The sequence below is a fragment of the Squalius cephalus genome, assembly GCF_949319135.1.
Source record: "Squalius cephalus genome assembly, chromosome: 18".
Taxonomy (NCBI): Eukaryota; Metazoa; Chordata; class Actinopteri; order Cypriniformes; family Leuciscidae; genus Squalius; species Squalius cephalus.
Window position 1 is genome coordinate 9,215,951 of NC_137139.1, and position 27,412 is coordinate 9,243,362.

Consider the following 27,412-nt stretch of genomic DNA (forward strand, 5'->3'; position numbering starts at 1 on the left):
CAAAACTCCTCCGGTGGCCCCTTAAATAAAAAACGAACAGTCCCTAACAAAAACTAAATTAAACCCGACATTATAGGTTCCAAAAAAGGAAGAAAAAGAAAAAAAATATATACATAAATACAAGGACAACATCACAAAAGATATCAATGAAATATACAAATCAGAAATTCAAATATAGTCCTTAGGGTGAACATTCGTTGAGGGTGAACATTCATTGTATTTCGGAAAGCACCTACAATAATCGACAGTTTTTGCGATTCGTTAATCATGGCAGCTGTAATTAAACCATTTTCTGGGAAAGTGCCAGAGTGCCTTCTGTGTGAACGCAAACACGTCTCGGGATTGATGCCGGGATCGATCCCGAGTTGGGGACCTAGTAACATTGCCGGTATCAGTCCCGGAACCCGCTCTGTGTGAACAAAAGCCGTAGCCTAATCAATGATGTAAGGAGTGTGTCGTAGTGATGACGCTGAAGCTGCTAGTGAAACGGTACGTAATGCGCTATAGTTTATGATCGAATCATAAAAAAAAAATGCACTAGCATGGTTTCTCGAGAGAGAAATCGCAGCTCATAAGCAAACTTAAGACGCTGCTGAGACGGGATCTTTAAGGGTAGTGTGTGAACACACGCACAGATTCTGGAAAATCACTGGCAGTGTGAATGAACCAAAATCAAACAATCCCGGGACAAATCCTGGGACACATTATCTGTGTATTTTCCGGAATCTCTGTGTGAAAGGGGCTTTAGAAAACTAAGACAAACAAAATCACAGAAACTAAGCATATACATGTTACAATAAGTCCAGCTGAAACCAAAATAAAAATCATCCACAAACAATTAATGCTCCAAATAAACAATAGTCAAAAGTTAAAAGCAGTGAATTTGTAGTAAAATCAAAAATCAATAAACCAAAAAAATATTTAACATTCTTAACTTTAAAAAAAAAAAAATCCTTCTCCCAGAAAGGACTGATCCATGTCAAGGCTTCACAACAAAAATAAAGTTTCAATGATAAAGAAGAGAATAAATGTTTAACAAATCTTCTAGCACACGTGCCAGGTTCTTAAAAAAATACTGTTTTATGTGTTTCATATAATTTAGAAATTTTAATAAAAGATTATGATAAAACAAATACGAAACCATGAGACTGTCCTCACCTCACATCAGCAGAAGGCTCCCTGAAGTTAACTGGTTTATCCATTGATTCAGTGCTCTTCATGGACACACAGCTGGGTTCAGGAGTTTCTCCCTGAATTGGACTAAAACACAACAGAAATAAGACACAAACTGAGGCACTCAAGAGTTAAAGTAAATGTATATAAAAAGCCTTTATTTTATCATGCCTTAAGCAATTCAAAACAGTTTTCAAATAACCGTACACCGACGCATTGCAGCTAATAAGCCTTCATCAGGGTGAGTCCTTTTAAGCAGCAATTAGTCATGTGACAATCACCTGATTACGTAATATAGTATAGTCACAATAGAGAAGAAATTGTTAGATAAAAAGATAAGACATATCTAACAAAAACTAAATTAAACCCGACATTATAGGTTCCAAAAAAGGAAGAAAAAGAAAAAATATATATACATAAATACAAGGACAACATCACAAAAGATATCAATGAAATATACAAATCAGAAATTCAAATATAGTTATTAGGGTGAACATTCATTGAGGGTGGTTGAGGGTGAACATTCATTATATTTCGGAAAACACCTACAATAATCGACAGTTTTTGCGATTCGTTAATCATGGCAGCTGTAATTAAACCATATATATATATATATATATATATATATATATATATATATATATATATATATATATATATTCCTTTTTATAGGAACATATTATGTTGGGTTTAATTATGTTTTGGTGAGATTTGACTTCTCTTTTTATATAACAATTTCTTCTCTATTGTGACTATTCTATATTACGTAATCAGGTGATTGTCACATGACTAGCTAATTGCTGCTTAAAAGGACTCTGAGTGTGTTTGGTACTAACACCCTGATGAAGGCTTATGATGAAATAAAGGCCTTTTATATACATTTACTTTAACTCTCGAGTGCCTTGCCTTGATACGTTTTTATGAGTCGCATTTTCCTTACATCCAAAAAGCACAGGGACATGGATTTTTACACCCCGTGCAATGCTTTTTTGCACTCCTTTTTTGCACTCCTTGTTTTAAGACACAAACGGATTTCACCAATGCAACATGTTCCTAGATAAACATCTTTGTTTATCCTTGAACAACATTCCAATCAGCCAATCAGATTTGAGGGACAAGTTTATAGGTTATGTCAAGTTTAGGCTTAAAAACAGCAACTTCTTATTCACCTACAATTTCACTCTGATTTTAAGGATAAGTCATGCATAGGGTTAGGTTTAGGGGTAGGGATATATATGGCTAGGATAAAAAAATTTGGACAGGAATGTTGCCAGGATCAACAAAATATGTTGGAACCCAGGAACACATCTAACTCTGCAAAATCAGGACGTGCGTCAGGCTTTCTCTATGAAGAATTAAGACACTCACAAGGTGAGGGGGTTGAGGTTTTCCCAACAAATGATACAAAAACAGTTTCATAATATAATTTTTTGTATATAATTATGTATATAATTAATTATGTATATAATTTTATATATAATTATGGTTTAATTACAGCTGCCATGATTAACGAATCGTAAAAAATGTTGATTACAGCATTCTGCTTGAATTCCCACTGCAGGAAAACGTCTCTTGTTACTGATGTAACCTATTGTTCTCTGAATAGGGAACAAGACGCTGCATAGCTTAAGACGCAGTGGGAACGCCCTCTGGGTGTGCCGATTGTCTGAAGCCCTTATAGAATCACGCCAATTTATTGGCTGATGGCACGAGCGCTGCACGTGCACGCGCCATCTGCTCTTCAGATTTCTCTGCCGAAAAATAAGCTTGTCGGCAGCGCAAGGAGCTTGGGAGGGCGAACGCAGCGTCTCGTTCCCTATTCAGAGAACATAGGTTACATCAGTAACCAGAGACGTTCTCTTTCATAAGTTCACTCAACGCTGCGTAGCTTAAGACGCAGTGGGAACGAAATACCAGACTTGCCAAGCTATAGCACTGCCGTAACTAGTACAATGACCAAATAACTCACACGACTGGTTCTAACAGATAAAACTTGGGAACCGGGGGTCGTGTCGAGATTCAAACTGGAGAATCTGACAAAAGTGTGCGGAGAGGACCAGCCTGCCGCCACACAAATGTCTTCCAGGAAGGCCCCTCTAAAAAGTGCTTGAGAGGAAGCCACACTTCTGGTGGAATGTGCCCTGATGCTAAGAGGTGAAGGTAGGCCGCGCACCTCATATGCCAGTGAAATAGCCTCTGTAACCCAGTGGGAAATTCTCTGCTTTGATGCGGCAAGCCCGCGGCGGCCAGCACCAAAACATACCAAGAGCTGGTTAGATTTTCTCCAACCGCCAGAGCGATCCACTTAGAACTTCAATGCTCGGACAGGGCAGAGCAAATTAAGTTTCCTGTCCTCCTCAGAAACAAAAGGAGGAGGATGGAAAGAGTGAAGGTTAATAACCTGAGAGTGAAATGCTGTGGACAATACTTTGGGCACATATCCTGGTCTCGGTCTTAAAGTCACCCTGACCAGACCAGGAGCGAAGTCTATACATGTCTCGCTAACAGAAATAGCTTGCAAATCCCCCACCCGCTTCATCGAAGTCAAAGCTAACAAAAGAGTAACCTTGAGAGTCAGAATCCGCTCTGGAGCTGACTCCAAGGGCTCAAAGGGAGCCTCTGTTAAGCCCTCCAGGACGACTGACAGGTCTCAAGAGGGAATTCCAGGGCAGCGTGCTGGTTTCAGACGCCTAACCCCATGCATAAATGCTGAGACTAACCTCAGTTTACCCAGGGGGATCTCATGCGACTCTCTATGAGCTGCAATAGCAGCAACGTATACTCTCAGAGTGGTAGCGGCCGCTCCAGAAGCAAACTTCTCCTGTAGGAACTCAAGCACTGAACCCACCGGGCAGCTGACTGGATCCATAGCGTGTGTTGAACACCATGACTCAAAAACCCTCCACTTGGAGGAATACAGCCTTCTCGTGGAAAGGGCTCTCGCACTTGCAATGGTCTCCTGGACGTCAGCGGGAAGACCAAAGCTCAAAGCTAGCGGCCTCTGATGGGCCATACGCATAGCTTCCAAATGTCGGGGCGAGGGTGCCATATCCTGCCCTGAAGCTGGGATAGTAGATCCTCCTTGACTGGAATCTCCCAGGGATGGGATTCCAGAAGAGGAACCAGCTCCGAGACCCATGGCTGGGACGGCCAGAATGGGGCTACAAGTAGGATACGGGTTCTGCTTTCCCTCACCCTGGAAAGAATCGCCTGGATCAATTTGACGGGCGGGAATGCATAAAGTTTCTGCATCGGCCAAGGATGGGCGAATGCATCTATTCCCAATGGTGCTGGGGGGCTCAGGGAGAACCAAAGTGGGCATTGGGACGACTCCTGAGATGCAAAGAGGTCTACTTCCGCTTTTCCGAACACGTTCCAAATCAGGGCTACTGTTTGACTGTTCAGCATCCAGTCCCCCGACCTGAGCTTCTGCCTCGACAGAAAATCCGCTGCGAGGTTCAAGATCCCGGGGACATGGACTGCCCTCAGTGAAAGGAACTTGTCCTGAGCCAACAGGAGGAGGTGGCGCGCATGCCTGTCTAGGGTGCGTGACCGTGAACCCCCGTCAGTTTACATGGGGACACTACCATCATATTGTCTGTTCTGACAATGACCATGTCAGAAAAGGCCCTTTGACAAAAGGGAGAAAGTGAAACAGGGAAACAGCTCTCAGCTCCAAGCTGTTTATGTGCCAAGAGAGAGTCTCCCCAGTCCAGACCCCACATGCTGGCCTGCCCTCGAAAACCACGCCCAGCTGGTCAGAGAGGCATTCATCATAATCATTTGGTGACGGAAAACTGCACCCATGCTGACCCCTTTCCGAAGAAAGAGGGGGTCCCGCCAGATTGAAATGGCGCGGAAGCAACTGCGCGACACCTTCAACAGGCGAAGAGCCGGTCCTGTGGACCGGGCCCCTGAGAGCTTCATCCACCACAGAAAAGGTCTCATGTGGAGCAACACAGGGGAGGCTGCGGCCATGAGCCCCAGAAGTCTGCGGCAAGTGCCCACAGAAACACGATGGCTGAGCGTGAAGCGGGCCAAACATGTCACAAGACTGGAAATCCGGGCAGGAGCCAAACGGGCCTGCATCAGAACGGAATCCAGGCGCACCCCTAAGAAAACTGTGCGGTGAGCTGGGGTAAGAACACTCTTCTCTGTGTTTAATCTCAAGCCGAGAGACTGAATGTAACGAAGGACAATCTCCCTGTGGTGAGTCACTAATTCCTTGGAGTGGGCTAAAAGGAGCCAATCGTCCAGGTAGTTGAGTATACGGATGCCCTGGAGCCACAACGGGGCTAGAGCAGCATCCATACACTTTGTGAACGTTCTCGGCACTAGAGCGAGACCAAAAGGAAGGACTCTGTACTGGTACGCCTTTTCTCCAAAGGCGAATCTGAGGAACCTCCTGTGTCGCCGTACGACCTGAATATGGAAATATGCATCCTTCAGGTCTACTGTCACGAACCAGTCCCCCGCCCGAATTTGAGATATGATAGCTTTGAGCGTCAACATCTTAAATTTCCCTTTGTAAAGGGAGAAATTCAGCTGGCGGAGGTCTAGTATAGGTCGCAGACCACCGCCCTTCTTCAGGACCAGGAAGTAACGGCTGAAGAAGCCTTGCTCAACTTCCTTCGGAGGAACCTCTTCTATCGCTCCCTTGAGGAGAAGGGACGAAATCTCCTGCTGTAGTACAGAAGCCTCTGAGGCACTGTCGACTACAGTTGGAAAAACCCCGTTGAAGCAAGGGGGGGTTGCGACAGAACTGAAGCGTGTAGCCGAGCCGAACTGTACGGAGGATCCAAGGTGATACCCCTGGCAGACACCTCCATTCTTGAAAGAAATGTGATAGAGGAAGCGGAGTGTTGCAATGCAGAGGACATACCTGTGTTAGGGTGTCGCGCTGACTCCTGTGGGGTGGCATGGTCGAACATGAAGGAGAGTAGTGGGAGGTACCACTGCCTGGATCGGTATTACCGGATCTGCCTGCTCCTGAGGAAAACAGAACGTGCCTCCGAGGATGCGAGCGGCAGGTATCAAACGCGTCGGAAGCGAGGGGAGAAAGCTTAACACGTCTCCTTCCTCCTGCGCCGGACAGTTTGAACGAGGTTGAATAGGAACTGCACTTCGAAACATGCTGGGCGGCGAAAGTGGCAGGGTTGGAGAAGGAGAGCAAGTGAGAGGTGGGCAGAAATGCTTGCACGGTCTGTCCCAACCTCGTAAATCGGGGGAAACTCTCCTTTTTCTGACCTGAGGGTCAGATTCGAGGAGGCTGGAGCGGAAGGTTCTCGAGATCTCGTGATGCAGATCACTGAAAAAGGGCAGCTTTCTCCACTCTGGCCTAGAATTAGGGCCACTTAAAAATCTTTCGTCGAGTTTAGACGATTGTGACTCGCAGGGCTTGTCGGGCCAGTCGATAGCGAGCTTCTCTGTAACGTGCGAAAGCACTTCAATAAGCTCCGTGTAGGGAGAACATCATCAGCTAAAGCAGGCCCGAAATCCTTGGAGTCGGACACTGCAGTGTAAATCACATCTTCCAGACCGAAAGAAACAATCTTGCGTGCTCGCGGGCTGGGGCATAAATAATCATGTGAAAACTCAACTGGCAGGACGCCGCTTGCGTGCTTGGGAGAGGGAAGGAGAGAAAGGGCGAGGCCCGTCTGCTCATACTCTATATCCTCGAGCTCTACATCCGAACCCCAGGTCGCGAGCCTAGAGCGGAGGGTTTAGAGAAGCAGGTTGTCACAAAATGTACATTTCGACAAGCCTAGAACAGCCTTGTGCGCATGCGAAAAACCCAAACATTTTACACATTTACTGTGAGGGTCGTCACTCGCAATAAAGCGAGCGCATGGCGGCAGGCAACGACGAAACTCCATGGCACTTCACCGCAAGGAGAACTGAGTTCCACTATTCGCAGTCGCTGAAGTGCAGATGAAGAATGAAGAATGCCAGAAAAATCGAGACCGAAGGGCTTAAAATGGCCGCTTCGTGAAGGCAGAGAAATCTGAGGAGCAGATGGCGCGTGCACGTATATAATGTGACGACGTAAGAGCGTCGGGGCGATAAATTGCCAATAAATTGGTGTGATTCTATAAGGGCTTCAGACAATCGGCACACCCAGAGGGCGTTCCCACTGCGTCTTAAGCTACAGCATTGAGTGAACCTATGAAAGAGAACATTTATTGCCACGATTGAGCAATGCAACCAACCACACACATCTTTTGAGTAAAGTAACAGCAACGGTGATTAAGGTGAATCATAATGAATGAGTTTTAAGCAATCTGATCCACAAATGCTTGATTTTTTTGTACATAATAGCCGTAGAAAACTAAATGTCTAGTAATTAATGACATTTCAGCTGTAAGAACAGAACACTAGGGCCTCTAGTTTGGTTTGGTGCTGAAGATGTTTCAGGTCTCAAGTATCAAAATTATCAATATCTTAAGCTCCCATTTGCTAAGTCATAATGCACAATAACAGAGACTTAATCCACTGATTCAGTTTTATTAGGTAAATAGAACTAAATAGGATTATACTACTCAGCAAGATTTATAACCCATTGCATGGACAATGGATTCTAGCCAAAAGCCTTTTTGAGTTCAAATCTTAGCAATATTAAAAACGTCACAAATATCTTCATTATTGGTAATAAGCAGTACTTTTCTTCTCATTCAGACAGTTTTGGAACTTAAAAAAAACAACTGAACTGTAAAAAGTGCTTGGAATTCTCTCACCTCTTGACAGCAGGCATGTTGTGTACCCCCAAAAGACTTCTTTTGGTGGCCATACTTTAGCTCTGTCTAAAAAGTACATGCAGATAGTGAGTCACAGAGTTAATCACAGTAGAATATCCTGTTGCTGAAGTACTACAACCACAGTGGCACTTTGAAGTACTTGGTTGATCCATAAATGGTTGAAGATTAACCTCAAAATTTTAACAATTGTATTCTGTTATTCTACACATACAAAACTTTAACTTACATTCTGTACTCACTGTGTTTCTCACATTTCAGGACTTGAAACTACCAATAGCGTTTGAAAGCTGCTTATCGTCTCACGTTGCTTGAGAGTGGTTTGTTCTAGTTTAGTCAACTACAGAATGATCTGGAGATGAAATCTCAACTTTCCAGTTCTACAACTAGTTGCAGTAATTATCATCATTGATCCAGGGGCGGGACATAATGTAGAAAATTAAACAGCGTTTACACCGCAGGAACTTTACCCAGGAACTAGGAACTTTGGGGTGGTACTCTGTGTGTTTCAACTGCAGCAACAGGACATACAGTGCATCCAGAAAGTATTTACAGCGTTTCACTTTTTCCACAATTTGTTATTTTACAGCCTTATTCCAAAATGGTTTAAATTCATTATTTTCCTCAATTCTACAAACAATACCCAATAATGACAACATGAAAGAAGTTTTTGAAATCTTTGCAAATTTATAAAAATAAACAAATAAACACATTTACATAAGTATTCACAGCCATTGCTCAATACTTTGTTGAAGCACCTTTGGCACCAATTACAGCTTCAAGTCTTTTTGTGTATGATGCTACAAGCTTGGCGCACCTATTTTTGGGCAGTTTCTCCCATTCTTCTTCTCAAGCACCATAAGGTTGGATGGGGAGTGTCGGTGCATTTTCAGATCATTTCCAGAGATGTTCAGTCGGGTGCAAGTTATCCTGTAGCCACTCTTTTGTTATCTTGGCTGTGTGCTTAGAGCGCTCTGGAGCAGGTTCTCATCAAGGATGTCTCTGTATGTTGCAGCATTCATCTTTCCCTCGATCCTGACTAGTCTCCCAGTTCCTGCAACTGAAAAACATCCCCACAGCATGATGCTGCCACCACTATGCTTTTTTATGCGATGGAATTGGCCAGGTGATGAGCGGTGCCTGGTTTCCTCCAGACATGAAGCTTGCCATTCAGGCCAAAGAGTTCAGTCTGTGTTTCATCAGACCAGAGAATTTTGTTTCTTATGGTCTGAGAGTCCTTTTGGCAAACTCCAGGCTGGCTGTCATGTGCCTTTTAGGGCGCTTTCACACTTGGTTCGATTGCTTGTTCCGAACCCGAATTCGATTGCTCCCCCCTCCCCCTGCCCCCGTTGGACCGTGTTCACATTATATTATTTGTATCCGAATCGCGGTACGCTTGCGTCATCAAGCTGCAGCTGGCGCGTGATTGTGTTTCTTGGTAACCGCTGTGAATAAAAAGGCATCAAAATGGATAGAATTGCTCGCTTCACATTTGTTCTTCTTTTTGGTTCGAACCTTTGGTTTTGTTTTCAAAGAAAAAATATAGAAACACACTTGCGTCTGTCTGCCGCAAAAGTACTAAAATCGTTTTAAAGACAGCGGGCTGTCCACCGAAGACAATTTTTGCGGAGGCAAGTAGAAATCATCTCTCTGCTTGCAGTGCGTCAATCCCGCTTTTCGTCAAGGTAAGTGTATACACACACACACGCACGCACACACGAAAGAGCTAACGTTATTACATTATAAGTCATCAATAGCTTATAATAGGAAGTGAACCACTTCCGCGATTTGGTACGATTGCGTTCATATCAGCAGCGAACTCTGACGTCATTCGAACCCGGGTGTGCACCAAATGTGCTAGTGTGAAAGCGCCCTTACTGAGGAGTGGCTTCCATCTGGCCATTCTACCATACATGCCTGATTTGGGGAGTGCTGCAGAGATGGTTGTTTTTCTGGAAGGTTCTCCTCTCTCCACAGAGAAACACTGGAGCTCTGTCAGAGTGACCATCGTGTTCTTGGTCACCTCCCTGACTAAGGCCCTTCTCCCCCGATCGCTCAGTTTGGCCAGACAGCCAGCTCTAGGAAGAGTCCTGGTGGTTCCAAACTTCTTCCATTTACGGATGATGGAGGCCACTGTGCTCATTTGGACATTCAATGCTGCAGAAATCTTTCTGTACCTTTCCCCAGATCTGTGCCTCGATACAATCCTGTCTCACAATTCCTTGGACTTCATGGCTTGGTTTGTGCTTTGACATGCACTGTTAACTTTGGGACCTTATATAGACAGGTGTGTGCCTTTCCAAATCATGTCCAGTCAACTGAATTTACCACAGATGGACTCCAATCAAGTTGTAGAAACATCTCATGGATGATCAGTGGAAACAGGATGCAACTGAGCTCAATTTTGAGTGTCATGGTAAAGGCTGTGAATACTTGTGTAGCGTGCCATGTTTGCTGTGATGCATTTACGGCTTTGACCAGCGGATGTCCCTAGCGTGTCACTCCCTTCTACTCCACTGCTTTGCGCATGCGTAGAAGTGCGAGAAAATAAGTAATTATTATGAGAAAGTTTCTCATTATTATGAGATGTTAAGTCATAATTACAAGAAAGTTTCTCATTATTATGAGATACTAGGTTATAATTATGAGAAAGTTTCTTTCTTTCGTTTTTTTTTTTTTTTTTTCTTACTCAACCGTGGCGGAAACGGGCTTCCATAAAAAACATAAAAACTTGAGTGATAAAATGCGTGATGCATCCCTCCTGGTCCCCACCTGCACTCCGTCAATACTGATTCACAGCACCTGCACATCCTCATCAGCACACCCTTTTTAAACCGTCATTCCCTTCATCTTATTGTCTTGTCTTATCTTGTCTATGACCTGCTACACAGACTCTACCTATGACTCACCTCACCTGAGAACCTGCATTACACCCCTAAGAACCTACTTGTATTACTCACCTAAGAGTAGTGGTGGTGGGCAGATCAAGGCTTTGTGGAACACTGAAACAGTTGAAGCAAATGTGCTGTATTGTGTCGAGGCTTCGAAACAATCCAACACTAGTCTCCACGGTGACCCCCAGGTGTCAGAACAGTGTAAATGCAACAAAAACCTGAGCCAAATATGCATAAAAACACTTTTGTTTAAAGTAAAATCTTTCAAATGCAATTATCTAATCAACTAATAAAATTATCAAATGTCTATATGTTCTTTTATCAATTGTCAGGGTTTATTTTGTTTGTTCTATTATTAGCTCAGCTAATAGGCCAATAAGATATCAACTACCATTATTCATTTTAATTATACTAATGTCTAATTAAAACGTCTACAAATGAATAAAACTGATCAGAGATCATGTAAAACTTACAGACACTTGTTCAATAGTTCTCAGTGAATCCACATGATTCATGGTTTGTGTCCCTGTATGTCTCTAGTCTCTGTACTGCGAGTCGCTTGTGGGCGTCTGTCCCAGCTAACAGGGAACGTTCTCAGAACATTGGCCAACGTTCTCTGAAAGTTCTCTAAAAGTGATCAAAAACGTTCTTGTTGTAACGTTATTATAACGTTGTGCCAACGTTATATGTCATTGATAAACGTTCTAAAAACGTTAGCATTAAAACGTTATTCTTACGTTGTTAGTGGAACGTTTTAAAAACGTTATTGTTAAAATATATATTAAGATAAAAGTTCTCTTAAAGTTACCAAAGTAACGTTGTGCCAACATGTCATTGATAAACGTTTTAAAAAACGTTATGTTAAAAAATATATATTAGTCATTACAAATTAGTTATACAGCTTTTTATTCTGCAAATCAACTTCAGAAACATATAATTTGTAAATCCAGTGACACAACTAATGACACAATGCACTGACATTATTTAACTATTTCATTTAAATATTTTTTATGGTCAGAATAAAAAATCCCAGAATATAAAATAATTATGTTCAGGAAAATAGCAGTATTCATTTAAGTTGAGTGCATTGTGCTTGTTGTATGAATTAGACACTTTTATCACAATGCTGATTAACTTAGATAAAAGTTCTCTCAAAGTTACCAAAGTAACGTTGTGCCAACATGTCATTGATAAACGTTCTAAAAACGTTAGCATCAAAACGTTATTCTTACTTGTTAGTGAAACGTTTTAAAAACGTTACTAAATTAAAACAAATAAACAACTTCAGAAACATAATTTGTATATACAGTGACACAATGCACTGAAATTTTTTGGGGGGGTTAAAATATTTATTCAAATATTATTATTAGTTTAGAAAAAAATCCCAGATATAAAATAATTATTTATTCAACAGGAAATAATTCAAAAAGTACAGGCAATTATAAATTTGGTTTTACCTCTAAAAAAAATAAAAAAATTACAACTAGCGTTTTTAAAAACTTTTGCAATTACAGTCAAAGAGAAAACAGGGAATGTGTTATGATAGACTGTAGTTTTATCTGATCATTCCCCACGTCCGAACGACCTATTACCTAAGATGGGCGTGGTTTTGCAGCGCACGGCACGACCCGTCAATCAAACACAGCGTCAGCGGGACAAGATGTCGGACACGGAGACGACAGCTTTTAGGTAAGTTGAATTTTGCGTGTTGTATGAATCAAATACTTGTATGTATCAGTGCTAATTAACTTAGTTTTGCAGCAGTTGCTACTGTTTTAATAAAGTTAACTAGATAAACAGTTTGCATGAACTTGAGTCTTGAGTAACGTAAACTGCTCCCACAGTCCACAGAGCAGTTAACAACACTACACAAATATGTAGTTAAAACTGAAGAATAAACGCGAAATTACATTGATGTCTTTATTTAGATTCACCTTTTCCAGTGTCCTTGTTCGCCTTTTCAATATAGCTAAACTGATTTTAATTTGAACGCGTTCTTGAGATTCAAAAGTTAATTGGCTAACGTTAGCTCAATTAAGTTAGCTTAGCTAACTTATGGCCCGGGTATTTCCCCCTCCAGTAATCTGTTTCATGTGTCAAGTTCGTCATCTGAAATCTGTAACTTATTTGTAATTTTATCGTGTAAGTTGTCCACAGTGTTTGCAGTTTTACAGGTTATAACAAGCTCCTATGTGACATTTAAAAAAGGAAGGATATCCCCAGGCTCCTCTTAAATTTGATATTTGGATGGAGCACTTGACAACAGTAATGGACCCTTTTCACAGACTGTAATTACGCATTTTAACAACCATCAGTATTGCAAATTGTGCTAATTTATAATATACAGTGTATGGAAGGCCATATTTTCAATTCCTCCAGGCAGCTTTTTTTTTTTTTTTTTGTCAAATTGCATTAAAATTTGTATTTTTGGCTTGGTGCAGCAGTTGTAGGCGCGAATTTCTATGGTAACCGGCGCCTCTGGCATTGCAGTGATGCAGAGCCGTTGAAAGAGAGTTGGCACAACTTTGATCTTGTGGTCACGTGGTTCATGTATGTAAGTCGGTTTCAATTGTATCTGTATCTTGAAATAAACTACACTTTGGTACTTCAGCTCGTCTTCAATGGACTACATTACACATATTATAGACATGATTCATTATCTTTCTAGATCTTTTGTCTTAATTTTTAAATTTGAAAGTTCTTAATAAGGTGCTTTTATAAAATGATTGTCATATATACATTATATGCAAAAACATTGAGAATGTTTAAATGTTTAAACAAGTGAATGGAATGTTTTAAGAACGTTTTTCATAATCTTAGAAAAACATTAAGAGAACGTTTATATAACGGGAGAATTGAACGTTCTAATAACGTTTGAATAATGTTCTTATAACATAGGAAGAACGTTAATACAACGTTTATATAACAAGATAATTGAACGTTCTAATAAGGTTTTGAATAATGTTCTCATAACCAAGCAATAACATTAATACAATGTTTTATAACAAGATAATTAAACATTCTAATAACGTTTTGAATAACGTTCTTATAACTAAGAAATAACGTTAATACAATGTCCAAAAAACTGGACGCTTTGAACGTTCCTAGAACATTCAGAAATAACGTTTTTATAACTTAATGGGAACGTTATGGAAACGTTCTTATAACCTAAGAATTGAATGTTCCAATAACGTTTGAACAACGTTCTTATTACCAAGCAAGAACGTTAATACAACGTTTATATAACAGGAGAATTGAACGTTCTAATAACGTTTTGAATAACGTTCTTATAACTAAGAAATAACGTTAATACAACGTCTAAAAAACTGGACGCTTTGAACGTTTCTAGAACATTCAGAAATAACGTTTTTATAACTTAATGGGAACGTTACGGAAACGTTCTTATAACCTAAAATTGTTAGCTGGGGTAGTGTCGCTCTAATGTTACTGGTAGACTTCACGTCTGGCCATATACAAAATACCATCACAAGTGATAAATACAACTATATAATTTTATTTTGACTAGGAATTTGGCTCAAAAGAATTAAAAGTAACATGCTGTTGGGAGAGTGTTTTTATATTACCACAGCAGTGTTCAGTGGATTAAATCATTTTCTAGATTAACGATCGATCAATCACCAAATTGTACTCAACGAGGCTGAATCCAGTTACTTATTAGTTTGTTACTTATTAACGCGTGGACCTCCCCTTTAAATGACGCGACGCTTCCTTATAGGCTATCTAGTTACTTACTTTCAAAGGAGTAATTTATTTGTGAATTGAACTAAACTGACCACCATGCGGTTGCTGCATACACCCGCGGAGACAACTCATTATAGGCCTATGTACAATCTGGAATTTAAAATAAGATTTATTTTGTTGCAACACTCCTGTGGGGAGCTCTGAAACGGAAAAGTGTTATACATGAATATCAGTCACGTGTCCTCTTACGTCATCTGCTCTTTTTCCAGTTGACTGCCGCCATCTTGAGTACCTACCGTGTACTGTTTATGGTACTGACAAGCATTAGCTAGCTAGCTTGCTACGATTTACAGTTTCGTACGGATACAGTAAATGGTTACAAAGGCAACATTTCGCACCTCGACTGCCATGAAAAGAAACGCTACTTTCAAAAAATATCATCGTTAGGGTGTGATCCCTACGTGATACCTGATGCGTACTTCCAGCCTTTGTCCACTGCTACTGAACTACCAATCCTGGCATTCAATTATATATATATATATATATATATATATATATATATATATATGTCACATTCACCGTCTGTCATCGTCCTGTCTGCACTAAGGAAATAGTGGTCTTGAAGGAAATAAATTTGTTTTGGGGATCTTTATAGATCTCCAAAAGGCCTTTGATACCATTGATCACCAGATTTTAATAAAAAAGATGGAGGACTATGGCATAAGGGGAATAGCAAAAAAATGGTTGGAGAGCTATCTATGTGAGAGGAGACAGATTGTTGAGATTGATCAATATAAATCAGGGTTTCAGGATATAACGTGTGGAGTACCGCAGGGGTCAATATTGGGACCTACACTATTCTTAATGTATATAAATGAATTATGTAAATTATCAACAAAAATGAAATTTATCCTTTTTGCTGATGATACCAATATTATCTGTGCTGATGATAACCTGGAGCAACTATTGGCCTCGGTAACTGTGGAACTGGTAAAGTTAAAAACCTGGTTTAATACTAACAAACTGTCATTGAATTTGAAAAAGACAAAAATCATGTTGTTTAGTAATCGTAAATATAATATACCTGTTAAAATTGTTATTGATGACACATTAATAGAAAAGGTTAAACAAAACACATTTTTGGGCGTTATAATAGATGAAAAGATCTCTTGGAAACCCCACATAAGTTACCTGAGGACAAAAGTGGCTAAATGTGTTGGAATGATGAAAAGATCATGTAATTTACTGAACACTAAAGCTCGACTTCTACTGTATCATTCATTTATTATGTCATATTTATATTATTGTGTTGAAATTTGGGGGAACTGTTACAAAACTCACTTACAGCCCTTGGTCACTCTGCAGAAAAAGGCTATTAGGATTGTCTCTGGTGTTCACTACAGACATCATTCCAATCTATTGTTTGTAGAGCTGGAAGTACTTAAACTGCAGGACGTGATTAACTTTAAAACTGCTCAAATCATGTTTAGGGCATCTCAAAACTGTCTGCCTCCTAATGTTCAAAATTTATTCCGTGATAGACATGCTCATCATAGTTACGCACTAAGAGGAAATAAAAATAAATATCTGCCCATATTTAGAACCACTCTAAAATCAATGTGTATCTCAGTGCGGGGAGTGAGGATTTGGAATGATTTGGTAGATGAATTAAAAACCTGTTCAAATATTATTCATTTCAAATATTTGTTTAAAAAAAATGTATTAAAGAAATATGTAGAGGACAGAGAGTGATGCCCTCAGCAGGAAGTCAGTGGTGAAAGGGTGTTGGGTCAGAGAGTGTGTGGGCCGGTGTCTCTTGTAAGTGTGTGTGTTGTGCGTTGCGTTGGTTTTGTCTAGCCTGTCTTATACCATTTATATAGTGACAATTGTTTTACTGTATGTATTGTATAGGAATAATGTTGTTCTTGAATTTTTCTGTTTTTATTTTGTTTTTGTATTGTATTTTGTGTTGAATGTGAGGGGGTTTGGAATCATACAAGCGTTTGCTTCGTCCACCTCCTTTTCAAACCATGCATTTGTATAAGTTGTTTGTTATGTTGCCTGTTATGTTTGATTGTAAGAAAATTAGAATGCAGGTTTGAAATAAACATCATCAATCACTACAGTTCCCAGAATCCTCCTTGTTTCCACACCTGAACTCACTCCCTTCATTACCCGCCTGTTCGTCATCATCATCATCTGCATCACCTGTCTTGTGTTCATCTGTCTGTGTATTTAAGTTCCCTCTGTTCACTCATCACTGGTCGGTCAATGTTTATGTTAGGTTATCTATGTTCTGAGCACACGCTCCCTTTTTGTTTGTATTTGTTTATATTGAGAATTAAAATCTTGGAATTCATCATCTTCGTGTTCGTCTCCTACTTCATCCACCCTGCAGCCTGACAGATTGACCGACCAAAAGACAAGATGGACGAACACCTCAATTTCATCTTTGTGGCCCAGGAGAACCACGACATCCTGGATTTCTCCCGGAAGTTTTTTCAGCTCGCCCTCACAAGTTCTTTGGAGGATGAAACCCTCAGCACACTATTCCTGATCGGGGCTACTTTCCATCGTCCCCTCAACCTCCCAGACATCACTGGACTTTCCTGGAAAGAGACGGTAATCCGGTGTCTGGAGAGTGTTGCGCCCCGGTCAGGAATGTCACCCAACCCTGCACTTCACGCCAGTCCAGCCGAGCCCGCACTTCACGTCAGAGCTGCCGAGACCAAGGCAGTATGCGTCGTGCCCGCCGCCCCTGAGACTGTGAGCGTCATGCCCGCCGCGCCTGAGACTGTGAGCTTCATGCCCGCCGCGCCTGAGACAGTGAGCTTCATGCCCGCCGAGCTAAAGACTGACAGCATCATGCCCGCCGAGCTAAAGACTGACAGCGTCATGCCCGCAGAGATTTTGTTTTCTTTTATTCCGCCGAGCTTGAAGCTCCCTTCGCCGCTGGTTCCGTCCAGCTCAAAGCCTTCACCGCTGGTCCCGTCCAGCACAGAGCCTTCTTCACAGCTGGTTCCGTCCAGCAGAGACCCTTCACCGCTGGTTCCGTCCAGTTCAGAGCCTTCTTCGCCGCTGGTTCCGCCCAGCTCAGAGCCCTCTTCGCCGCTGGTCCTGCCCAGCTCAGAGCCCTCTTCGCCGCTGGTCCTGCCCAGCTCAAAGCCTCCTTCGCCGCTGGTCCTGCCCAGCTCAGAGCCTTCTTCGCCGCTGGTTCCGCCCAGCTCAGAGCCCTCTTCGCCGCTGGTCCTGCCCAGCTCAAAGCCTCCTTCGCCGCTGGTCCTGCCCAGCTCAGAGCCCTCTTCGCCGCTGGTCCTGCCCAGCTCAGAGCCCTCTTCGCCGCTGGTTCCGCCCAGCTCAGAGCCCTCTTCGCCGCTGGTTCCGCCCAGCTCAGTGCCCTCTTCGCCGCTGGTTCCGCCCAGCTCAGAGCCCTCTTCGCCGCTGGTTCCGCCCAGCTCAGAGCCCTCTTCGCCGCTGGTTCCGCCCAGCTCAGAGCCCTCTTTGCCGCTGGTTCCCCCCAGCTCAGAGCCCTCTTCGCCGCTGGTCCTGCCCTGCTCAGAGCCTTCTTCGCCGCTGGTCCCGCCCAGCTCAGAGCCTTCTTCGCCGCTGGTCCTGCCCAGCTCAGAGCCCTCATCGTTGGATCTGCCCAGCACAAAGCCCTCATCGTTGGATCTGCCCGGCACAAAGCCCTCGTCGCTGGATCTGCCCGGCACCGAGCCCTCGTCGCTGGATCTGCCCTGCACCGAGCCCTCGTCGCTGGATCTGCCCGGCACCGAGCCCTCGTCGCTGGATCTGCCCGGCACCGAGCCCTCGTCGCTGGATCTGCCCGGCACCGAGCCCTCGTCGCTGGATCTGCCCGGCACCGAGCCCTCGTCGCTGGATCTGCCCGGCACCGAGCCCTCGTCGCTGGATCTGCCCGGCACCGAGCCCTCGTCGCTGGATCTGCCCGGCACCGAGCCCTCGTCGCTGGATCTGCCCGGCACCGAGCCCTCGTCGCTGGATCTGCCCGGCACCGAGCCCTCGTCGCTGCCCAGCACCGAGCCCTCTCTGGTACCCGGGACTTTTCCCAAGTATTTTTTTGGGGGGGGCCATAGGGCTCCGTCCTGGCCACTCGAGGGGCCATGGCCACCTGAAGGGTCTTCTCCGCCATGGCCACCTGAAGGGTCTTCTCCGCCATGGCCACCTGAAGGGTCTTCTCCGCCATGGCCACCCGAAGGGTCTTCACCGCCGTGGCCACCCGAAGGGTCTTCTCCGCCATGGCCACCCGAAGGGTCTTCTCCGCCATGGCCACCTGAAGGGTCTTCACCGCCGTGGCCACCCGAAGGGTCTTCTCCGCCTTGGCCACCCGAAGGGTCCGGACCGCCATGGCCACCCGAAGGGTCCTCACTGCCGTGGTCGCCTGAGGGGACATCACCGCCCTGGCCACCCGAAGGGTCCTCTCCGCCGTGGCCACCCGAAGGGTCCTCACCGCCGTGGCCGCCCGAGGGGTCGTCTCCGTCCTGGCCACGCCCACAGCCTGCTCCACCGTGACCACACCCACAGTCTGCTCCGCCCTGGAGGCTTCCTGCCTTGTCTCCCTTGCCTTGTCTTCCCCGTCAGCCTCCAGGGCGCCCACCCTCCCACCCCTTTGGTCTTTCTACGGCGCGAGGACGCGCCTACCGGGAGGGGGGAGTAATGTCACATTCACCGTCTGTCATCGTCCTGTCTGCACTACAGTTCCCAGAATCCTCCTTGTTTCCACACCTGAACTCACTCCCTTCATTACCCGCCTGTTCGTCATCATCATCATCTGCATCACCTGTCTTGTGTTCATCTGTCTGTGTATTTAAGTTCCCTCTGTTCACTCATCACTGGTCGGTCAATGTTTATGTTAGGTTATCTATGTTCTGAGCACACGCTCCCTTTTTGTTTGTATTTGTTTATATTGAGAATTAAAATCTTGGAATTCATCATCTTCGTGTTCGTCTCCTACTTCATCCACCCTGCAGCCTGACAATATATGTATATATATATATATGTATATATATATATATATATATATATATATATATATATATATTATATATATATATATATATATATATATATATATATATATATATAATTAGTCGTTTAATGAGGCCTATTATATGTTGATCCGATTATTTTAAGCGTGTATTTAAATGGTCCAGGGGCAGAACTTTTGCCAAGCGTGTCAGAGGTTCTAATTTTTTTTTCTCATCAAAACCGATAATGTTTATCAGTGGTTGTATATCAGGCAGGGACACATTTGTGTGCATTTTGTTTTGTAATTTCACCGGAACGAATAGAGAGTCTCTTCACAATGGATTGAAGCGCGCGTCCAAGTGAAGACTACGCGAGCTACAAACAAACACAGTATCCGCGCCACTGATCGCAGCGGCAACTAAATGAATGCTCTGCTAGTTAACTGGAGTTATTATGTTTATTTGTATTGGTACATTCGTGCCGCGAGATGTTTCAAAAGTGGTGGGGACAATATCGACCTTAGCAAAAAGTGGTGGGGACATGTCCCACCCGCAAATTACGCCTATGGATGTGATGATTAAACGATAAACTGACCTTTGACGATAAACTCATGCTGCTAGACAGTATATGAACCAATTCACACTGATTACTTAATACTGTTTGGAAAAATTTGTAGGCTATGTTATTATCTTTAGGTTGGCGATTAGCGACAGCGAGCAGCTAGTGTTAGCTCGTTAACAATGTATTTACATCCACTCACCACAGACAAAATGAGCACTGCACAGACGAGTGTTTGCAGTTGGTGTCCAGTCTGCCCTCTTGATGGCTGCAAGCCACTGATGGCGTCTTTTTTCGTCCTGAGGTAGCCTGTAAAAGGATATTTTGGGGTCTCCTTTTTTGGACCCCACCGCACAACATATTGAAGGCATAGCTTGCTAGTTCCTTTGTGACTGACGTGAATCAGGTACTCAAGATGGCGGCAGACAATTTTTAGAAGTGAGTGACGTCAGTGAGGAGACGTTGGTGACATCATCTGATATTTAGCTATCGATAAGTGCAGCTTATTAATTCATTGTCTTTAGCACATCTTGTGTTCTTGAATGTAATGTAATCTGCTTTAGAGCAGGTGCACTTTAGATTGAAAGAAAAATATTAAAGCGTATAATATCACTATAATGTGATTCAAATGGTAGTACTTAACTTTTTACTGCAGTGGGGATGTTATAATGATTATAAGCGAACAACTGAAGTTGATCAACTGATCATCTGAACACTGTTTGGAATTTGATACCAAAACGTTTTACAGGTAACACTTTACAATAAGGTTTCATTTGTTAATATTAGTTAACAACATTAGTTAACATAGACTTAGAAAGCAGAATACTTCAGAATTTTTTTTTGGACATTTTCATTTTGACATTCACTAATACATTATTAAAATCAAAAGGCACAGTCATCGGATCAGATCCACGAGAACCAGACCAGTCCTCCACACAGACCCAACGGCCAACTTCAACTCCCTTCCCACCAACACCGGCATGATCTTATGAAGGTAAAAGGAGTTGCAAAACTGGAGAACATGTAGATGTGAATTTGAAAACTTGTACAATAAATATTTGTACTTGTACGCTAAAGTTTACACTCACAGCTCCAATGTGAAAACCTGTAAAATAAAAATCTGAAGTTGAATGTTGAGATTTGCCTTCGCTAACAACAGTCACAAACCTGTATTCTGAATAAGAAGCTGCAGACAAGTAGTTACAAATGTTAAAATGCCAGTCACAAATACAATGACAGACACAAACTTGTATTCTTTCATTCACATTTGCAGCACAACCTCAATTAGGCATTTGCAACTTCTCAAATCTGCCATTGCAATTTCAAATTGCCCCTACTTTCTCTCTCGAAGCCACTCAGTTTGCAAGTGCACAAGTTAGTTACGCATCTATTATATCGTGAAAACAGTTGCAAAAGTCAATGCGTGAAGATTTGAAATTGCAATGGCAGATTTGAGAAGTTGCACATTTTTCTTCACACCAGAGTGTTTACCAGTTTTGAATTGCAATTGTTTCAACTAAACACTACAGAACCAATTGTTTGTGCAATTATATATCGGCCTCTAAATATAATAAGGATTTTATACAGGGATTTTCCGACTTTGTAGGTGAGATTTGTTTAAAATATGATTCATTTTTAATTGTGGGAGATTTCAATATGCATGTTTGTTGTCCCTCCACTATAGTTTTTGGATGTGATTGACCCTTTAAATGTCACACAACACGTTTCTGGATCCACCACATGTTTATGGACATACCTTGGACTTAATACTAACTTATGGCCTAGCTGTTTGGGATGTTAAAATTCACAATTTAGCTATCTCTGTTCATATGCCTGTTACTTGTACTGTAACTCTCCTTTGATTCATTCGTAATACTTAATTTCCAATTCGCCAGGTCCGGAACCTAAATGCAGTCTCTATTGAGCAGTTTAAAAATGCATTAATTTAATCTGATATCAACTCTACTTTGGAGAGCCCTTTGCATTCAGATGTGAATGTTTCACTTGATACTTTTACTTGATACTGTATGTTCTTCTATCCTAAATTCAATTGCTCCTTCCGAGGGATACGAGTGTTAAGGCCAAACCAGAACCCTGGCTAAGGTTTGAGGCGTGCATGTAGGAATGCGGAGCGTGGGTGGAAGAAGGATAAATTACAAGTGTCATATGATATACTACGTGAGACTTTATCTACCTACCAGAATGCAGTTAAGTCAGCTAAGAGAAACTATTTTGCTGATCTAATCTTAAGGTGCAGCAGTACTCTTAATATTGTATTCAATACTATCAATTCAGTGCTAAATCCCACTACTACATGTCCTGTTTTGTCCACCATCACATATGATGATCTGCTGAATTTTTTTTGTGCAGAAAATTGATGATATCAAGTTGGTTCATATGATCCCAGGGTTGTTTCACCTCCTGCTGTTTCTTGTTTCACTTGTTTCACTTGTTTCAACAAGAAATTTGACCTCCTGCTGTGTTTGATCAACTTTCACCTATTTCATGTCCATGTCCAGCTAATTTAACTAGTTGTTCTTATGATTATATATATTTGAATGTAAAATGAGTTCTGTGTCCTCAAACATTTGTTACTTTCCTAGAGAGGAGATGAAGAGACCACAGAACAGGGAGAGTTAGGGCCAAGTGAGACACAGGTAATGGGAATATGACAGAATGCTCATTTGTGTAGGATAACAGAATACATTGGTACTGTGTCCAGCTAATTTAACTAGTTGTTCTTATGATTATATATATTTGAATGTAAAATGAGTTTATCGCTGAAGCTTTTTAATGATAAGCTACATAGGGCCCTTTGAAATCCGTTTTTTTTTTTTTTTTTTTTCAAATTCCAATTTTGGCAGATTCTGTGATATTCCACATTTAACAGCTGATTCCATTTTTATTATTTCCGCCTTACTGCATTGTGTTTACTGCATCGCGGAAATCAAAGGGCCCTACATGCAAAGATTACCTTTCAAAGTAAAGTTGCTTTTTATGATAACAATTTATAGAGTTTGATTTGTGTTATTTCGTGTACATTCTATAGAGCAGCCAGAATTGGAGAGAGGCCAGGGTTTCAGAGCAGGTCAGCCAGACAGAGCATCAAAGGCCATATCAACCTGAGGCAGGATGTATCATTCAGCAGCAGCTTGCAAACAAGACACTTAGTTTCCAGGATAGATGGTACAAGAACAACATACACATCAGACAAAATCAATAGACACACAGTTATCATCAGCAAAGGCTCTTCAGCAACAGCAGGCAAGGTCTCATCTGTTAAAAATTGTTGGCTCATTGCAGTTTCTTGCTAGACAAGGTACTATTCGCAGTCATGAAAACAGTGAGGGAAATTTCAGGCAGCTCCTTCGTCTCAGGTCAGAGGATGTTGAGGGACTGGAGAGTTGGATAGAGAGGAGGTCGAATTTTCTCAGCCCTCAAATTCAAAATGAGATTTTGCAGATCCTGTCTTTAAACATTGTGCGGGAGATAGCATCTGCTGTGCGGAACTTGCCGACACTCCAATACTCCATCATCATGAATGGCACACCCAAGATGTTGCAGGGGTTGAGCAGGAGTCAATCTGCATCCGGTATGTGGACCTTGATCTAATACCTCATGAAGAGTTTGTCGGTCTTTATGAAGTGGAAGGGGAAAATCTGACTAGGGTTGCCATTGATGTCCTCCAGAGAATGAATTTGCCGCTATCTGGTCTCCATGGGCAAATGCACGATGGAGCTGCAAACATGTCTGGCAAGACTGGTGGAGTGCAGGCCAAAATCAAGGAAATAGCCCCACATTATCACATAGCCTTCACCATACCTAGAGATTGGCATGGAGTACTTTCCATAAGATCATCTCTCAATGCAAATCAAACCAGCTATTAGGCTAACTGAAATAAAATCATGCCAATCTCTAGGTATGGTGAAGGCTATGTGATGATGTGGGGCTATTTTAATTCCACAGGCCAAGGGAACTTTATCAGGATGCATAGTATCCTGGATCCATGAAGTAACTGGCCTTTAAAAATAAAAATCTGCCTGCCTCTATGGGAATTTAACATAGGGGTGTCCAGACTTATGCACCCTGTATTTTAAGGAAGAACATTTATTTATTTACGATACATTATTCATTCACAAAGAAAATTGGTGTCCTTAAAGGTTGGATTTTTCCTAATTTTTTTAATTAAGGCATTAAGGTCAATTTCCAAAAGATGATTTTTTATTCCTCTTTTTTTTAGTCAACTTTAGCATGGGTGTCTAAACTTATGCATAGCACTGTAAAAAATAAAAATAAAAAAAAATTCGGGGAATTTCCCGCGAACCCCCATAGCATTTACTGTCCCCAAAATTGCTCCTACGCCCCTGGGTCCTAGTATATTGACTTTAATTAATAGAAGTTTCGAAACAGCAGTAGTTCCAATGGATTTTAAGGATGCTATTGTACAGCCTATTTTGAAAATAAAAATTGGATCCAAATGTTTTATCTAATTACAGGCCTATTTCTAATCTGCCATTTTATGTAAAATTCTTGAAAAAGTTGCATTAAACCAACTGCAGACTCTTTTAGTTCAAAATGAGATTTTTGAAATGAAATTTTCAGTCAGGGTTTAGATCAAATCATAGTACAGAAAGGCCTTGTTGAAAGTTCTAAATTATATCTTGATTGCGATTGATTCTGGCAGCTCAGTGGTTTTAGTTTTACTATAGATCTTAGTGCAGCGTTCAATACCATTGATCACAATATCCCAGTCTCTCGCTTAGAAAAAACAGTGGGAATTCGGGGCATGGCACTCGATTGGTTCAAGTCGTTCCTTTTTAATAGGACGTTTTCAGTTCATTTTGGTCAACATAATTCTAAAATGACCCCATTGTCTATTGAAGGATCCATTCTTGACCCAATTTTGTTTTCATTATATATGCTACCCTTAGGTTCTATTTTTCATAAGCATGGAGCATCCTTTCATTGTTACGCAGATGACACTCAGGTGTATTTATCTTTGCAGAAACTGGACCAAAGTTATTTTGAGACACTATTGAGATGTTTACAAGAATTTAAATTTTGGATGTCACAAAATTTTCTGAATTTGAATGAAAGTCAAACTGAAATAATCTGGTTTGGGCTCCTGACACTCAAAACTCAAAACATAATATTTTTCTTACAAAAACGCATGGCTTCAGAAGGCTTTTATTAACTCCCTGGATCTGTATGTATCGCTTTTATGATGGATAGATGCACTTTTCATCCCATTCACACCCAATATAAAGCTGGGAAGAGCCAGGATATTTTTTAATATTACTCCGATTGAGTTTGTCTGACTTTGAAAGAAGAATGTCATACACATCTCATCTCAAAACATCTCTTTTACTTCCTGCTCAGCTACTGTTCGGACACTCTTGCTTACTGCTCCGCGCTTTGCTCTATCGCTTTAACATTTTATCTCCTATTTTTTTATATTTTATTTCCTTTATTTTATTTCATTTTATCAACTAATTTTAACTTCAGCAAATCAGCACAGTGCTCATACGACAAAGTTTGGATTACTACAAAAACTGAGAATTCTTTTACCCGACCAGCTTACATTCCGGGAAAGGAAAACAAAACTGCCTACAAGGATAAGAGAAAATGCCTCTTCTGGAATCTACTTGCTGCACCAACTGCCACAGACTTTTACAAAGGATTGCAGTTCTTGAAACAAAGTTACTTACGGGACCACCAAACCAGACGGAGCACACAACAGAGCTTCGTCATGGACACCCTCAGCATACCGGTGAGTCCCATGAAATTAGTGCTCCTCGACAAGTATTATTACTGGTATATAAATCATTCAATGGCCTAGGACCTCAATACATTGCAGATATGCTCACTGAATATAAACCCAACAGATCACTCAGATCACTAGGATCATATCAGCTAGAAATACCAAGGGTTCACTCTAAGCATCTATTATGCCAGCCGCAGCTGGAACCACCTTCCAGAGGAGATCAGATGTGCTCCTACTGTAGTCACTTTCAAATCCAGACTCAAAACACATCTGTTTAGCTATGCATTTACTGAATGAGCACTGTGCCACTGCTCGTCCGACTATCTGTACTGTACTGTATTTTATTTTTTATTTTTCTAAACTGTTTTAATTATTCTTATTTCTTTTTATTGTTTTAATTTCTTCTATGTAAAGCACTTTGAATTGCCATTGTGTATGAAATGTGCTATATAAATAAACTTGCCTTGCCTTGCCTACACACCTAGGATGGCTTGAGGGTGAGTAAATTATGGGATCATTTTCATTTTTGGCTGAAATATCCCTTTAAGTTCCTGGGGGGTCTGTAAGTTGTATAATACATTTATAAGTTAATTGTTAAAATAGTATTTAATTTAGTTAAGGTTAAATAATTATTTTCTTTATTTGTACTTTGTCTAAATTTCTACATAAAAATGTCTATGATGACAATCTCGATTATGTTTTTTAAAGTAATTAATTGCACTGGTTTCTGTGATTAATCACACCTAATATTACATTTTAATCACAAATAAAAGTATTAAAATTCACATCAGAGTCCAGAAACTTCCCTTTATGATAATGATCCGCTACCAGTAGCTACATGATCCCTTACTTATCAGTCATTTTATGAAATTAAAATGAAGAAAAATGCTTTTATGCTCTATAAAACCACCTGAGCTGTAGAACCAAGAATTCTCCAGCTTGTTTGGAAGATTTTAGTCATTGTACAAAATAGACAGATACTTTGAAACTTGTATAAATGCTACTTCTAAATAAAAACCAACTGATGACAACTGTAAGAGGCAGTTTGCTATTCGAATCAACAATGGAGTTTAAAAAATATGACAGATGGACCGACGACGAGGTTCAGGCTTTATTAAGCTTATAAGTGAAGGACAAAATCCAGCGGGAACTTGAAAGTTGCGTGCAGTCCTATGTCACCTGACTAATTCGTCTAATCGTCACGATACTTAAGACAGCGATGGAAACGCAGACAGCAACAGGTCTGGGGATAAAAAATTTAATGGGAAAAAAGTTCCTGTGACAAATTGTTCCAGGTAATTTCAGCGAAAACGCGGCTTACAGACCAATCATTTCACTTCATAAGACCCCAAAGTATCGTCAGGAGCCACAGGTTTTGATTTTGTTTTATCTGTATATTATGAAGGTAATATGATGTCATAAAGAATCGCATGCGCAGAGTAAGATTTGTGAAAGTGTAGGCTACATAAGATTGCAAGCGTAAATTAAATTTGCATGCGCAAGAGAAGATTTGTAACATAGACTGTAAAAAAATATGGACGACGCCCCATCGCTCTCTTCCATTGGTGAGAAGTGAAGCCGCC

General features: G+C 41.6%; 1 protein-coding gene across 2 annotated transcripts in view; it reads right to left on the reverse strand.

Annotated features, from left to right (window-relative positions):
- LOC307145412 (NACHT, LRR and PYD domains-containing protein 3-like) overlaps window positions 1-8,274 on the reverse strand; it is a 133,347-nt gene extending 125,073 nt beyond the window's left edge. Inside the window, exons 1-3 of one of the 2 annotated variants that reach the window (XM_079848513.1) lie at window positions 8,155-8,274; window positions 7,908-7,973; window positions 1,159-1,260 (exon numbers count right to left, since the gene is read on the reverse strand). In XM_079848513.1, the coding sequence (XP_079704639.1) occupies window positions 1,159-1,260; window positions 7,908-7,960 (155 nt within the window). In that variant the 5' untranslated portion in view covers window positions 7,961-7,973; window positions 8,155-8,274. The remainder of the gene's footprint in view (window positions 1-1,158; window positions 1,261-7,907; window positions 7,974-8,154) is intronic. The other variant, XM_079848514.1, reaches the window with a different exon arrangement.
- Between the last annotated feature and the right edge of the window lie 19,138 nt (window positions 8,275-27,412).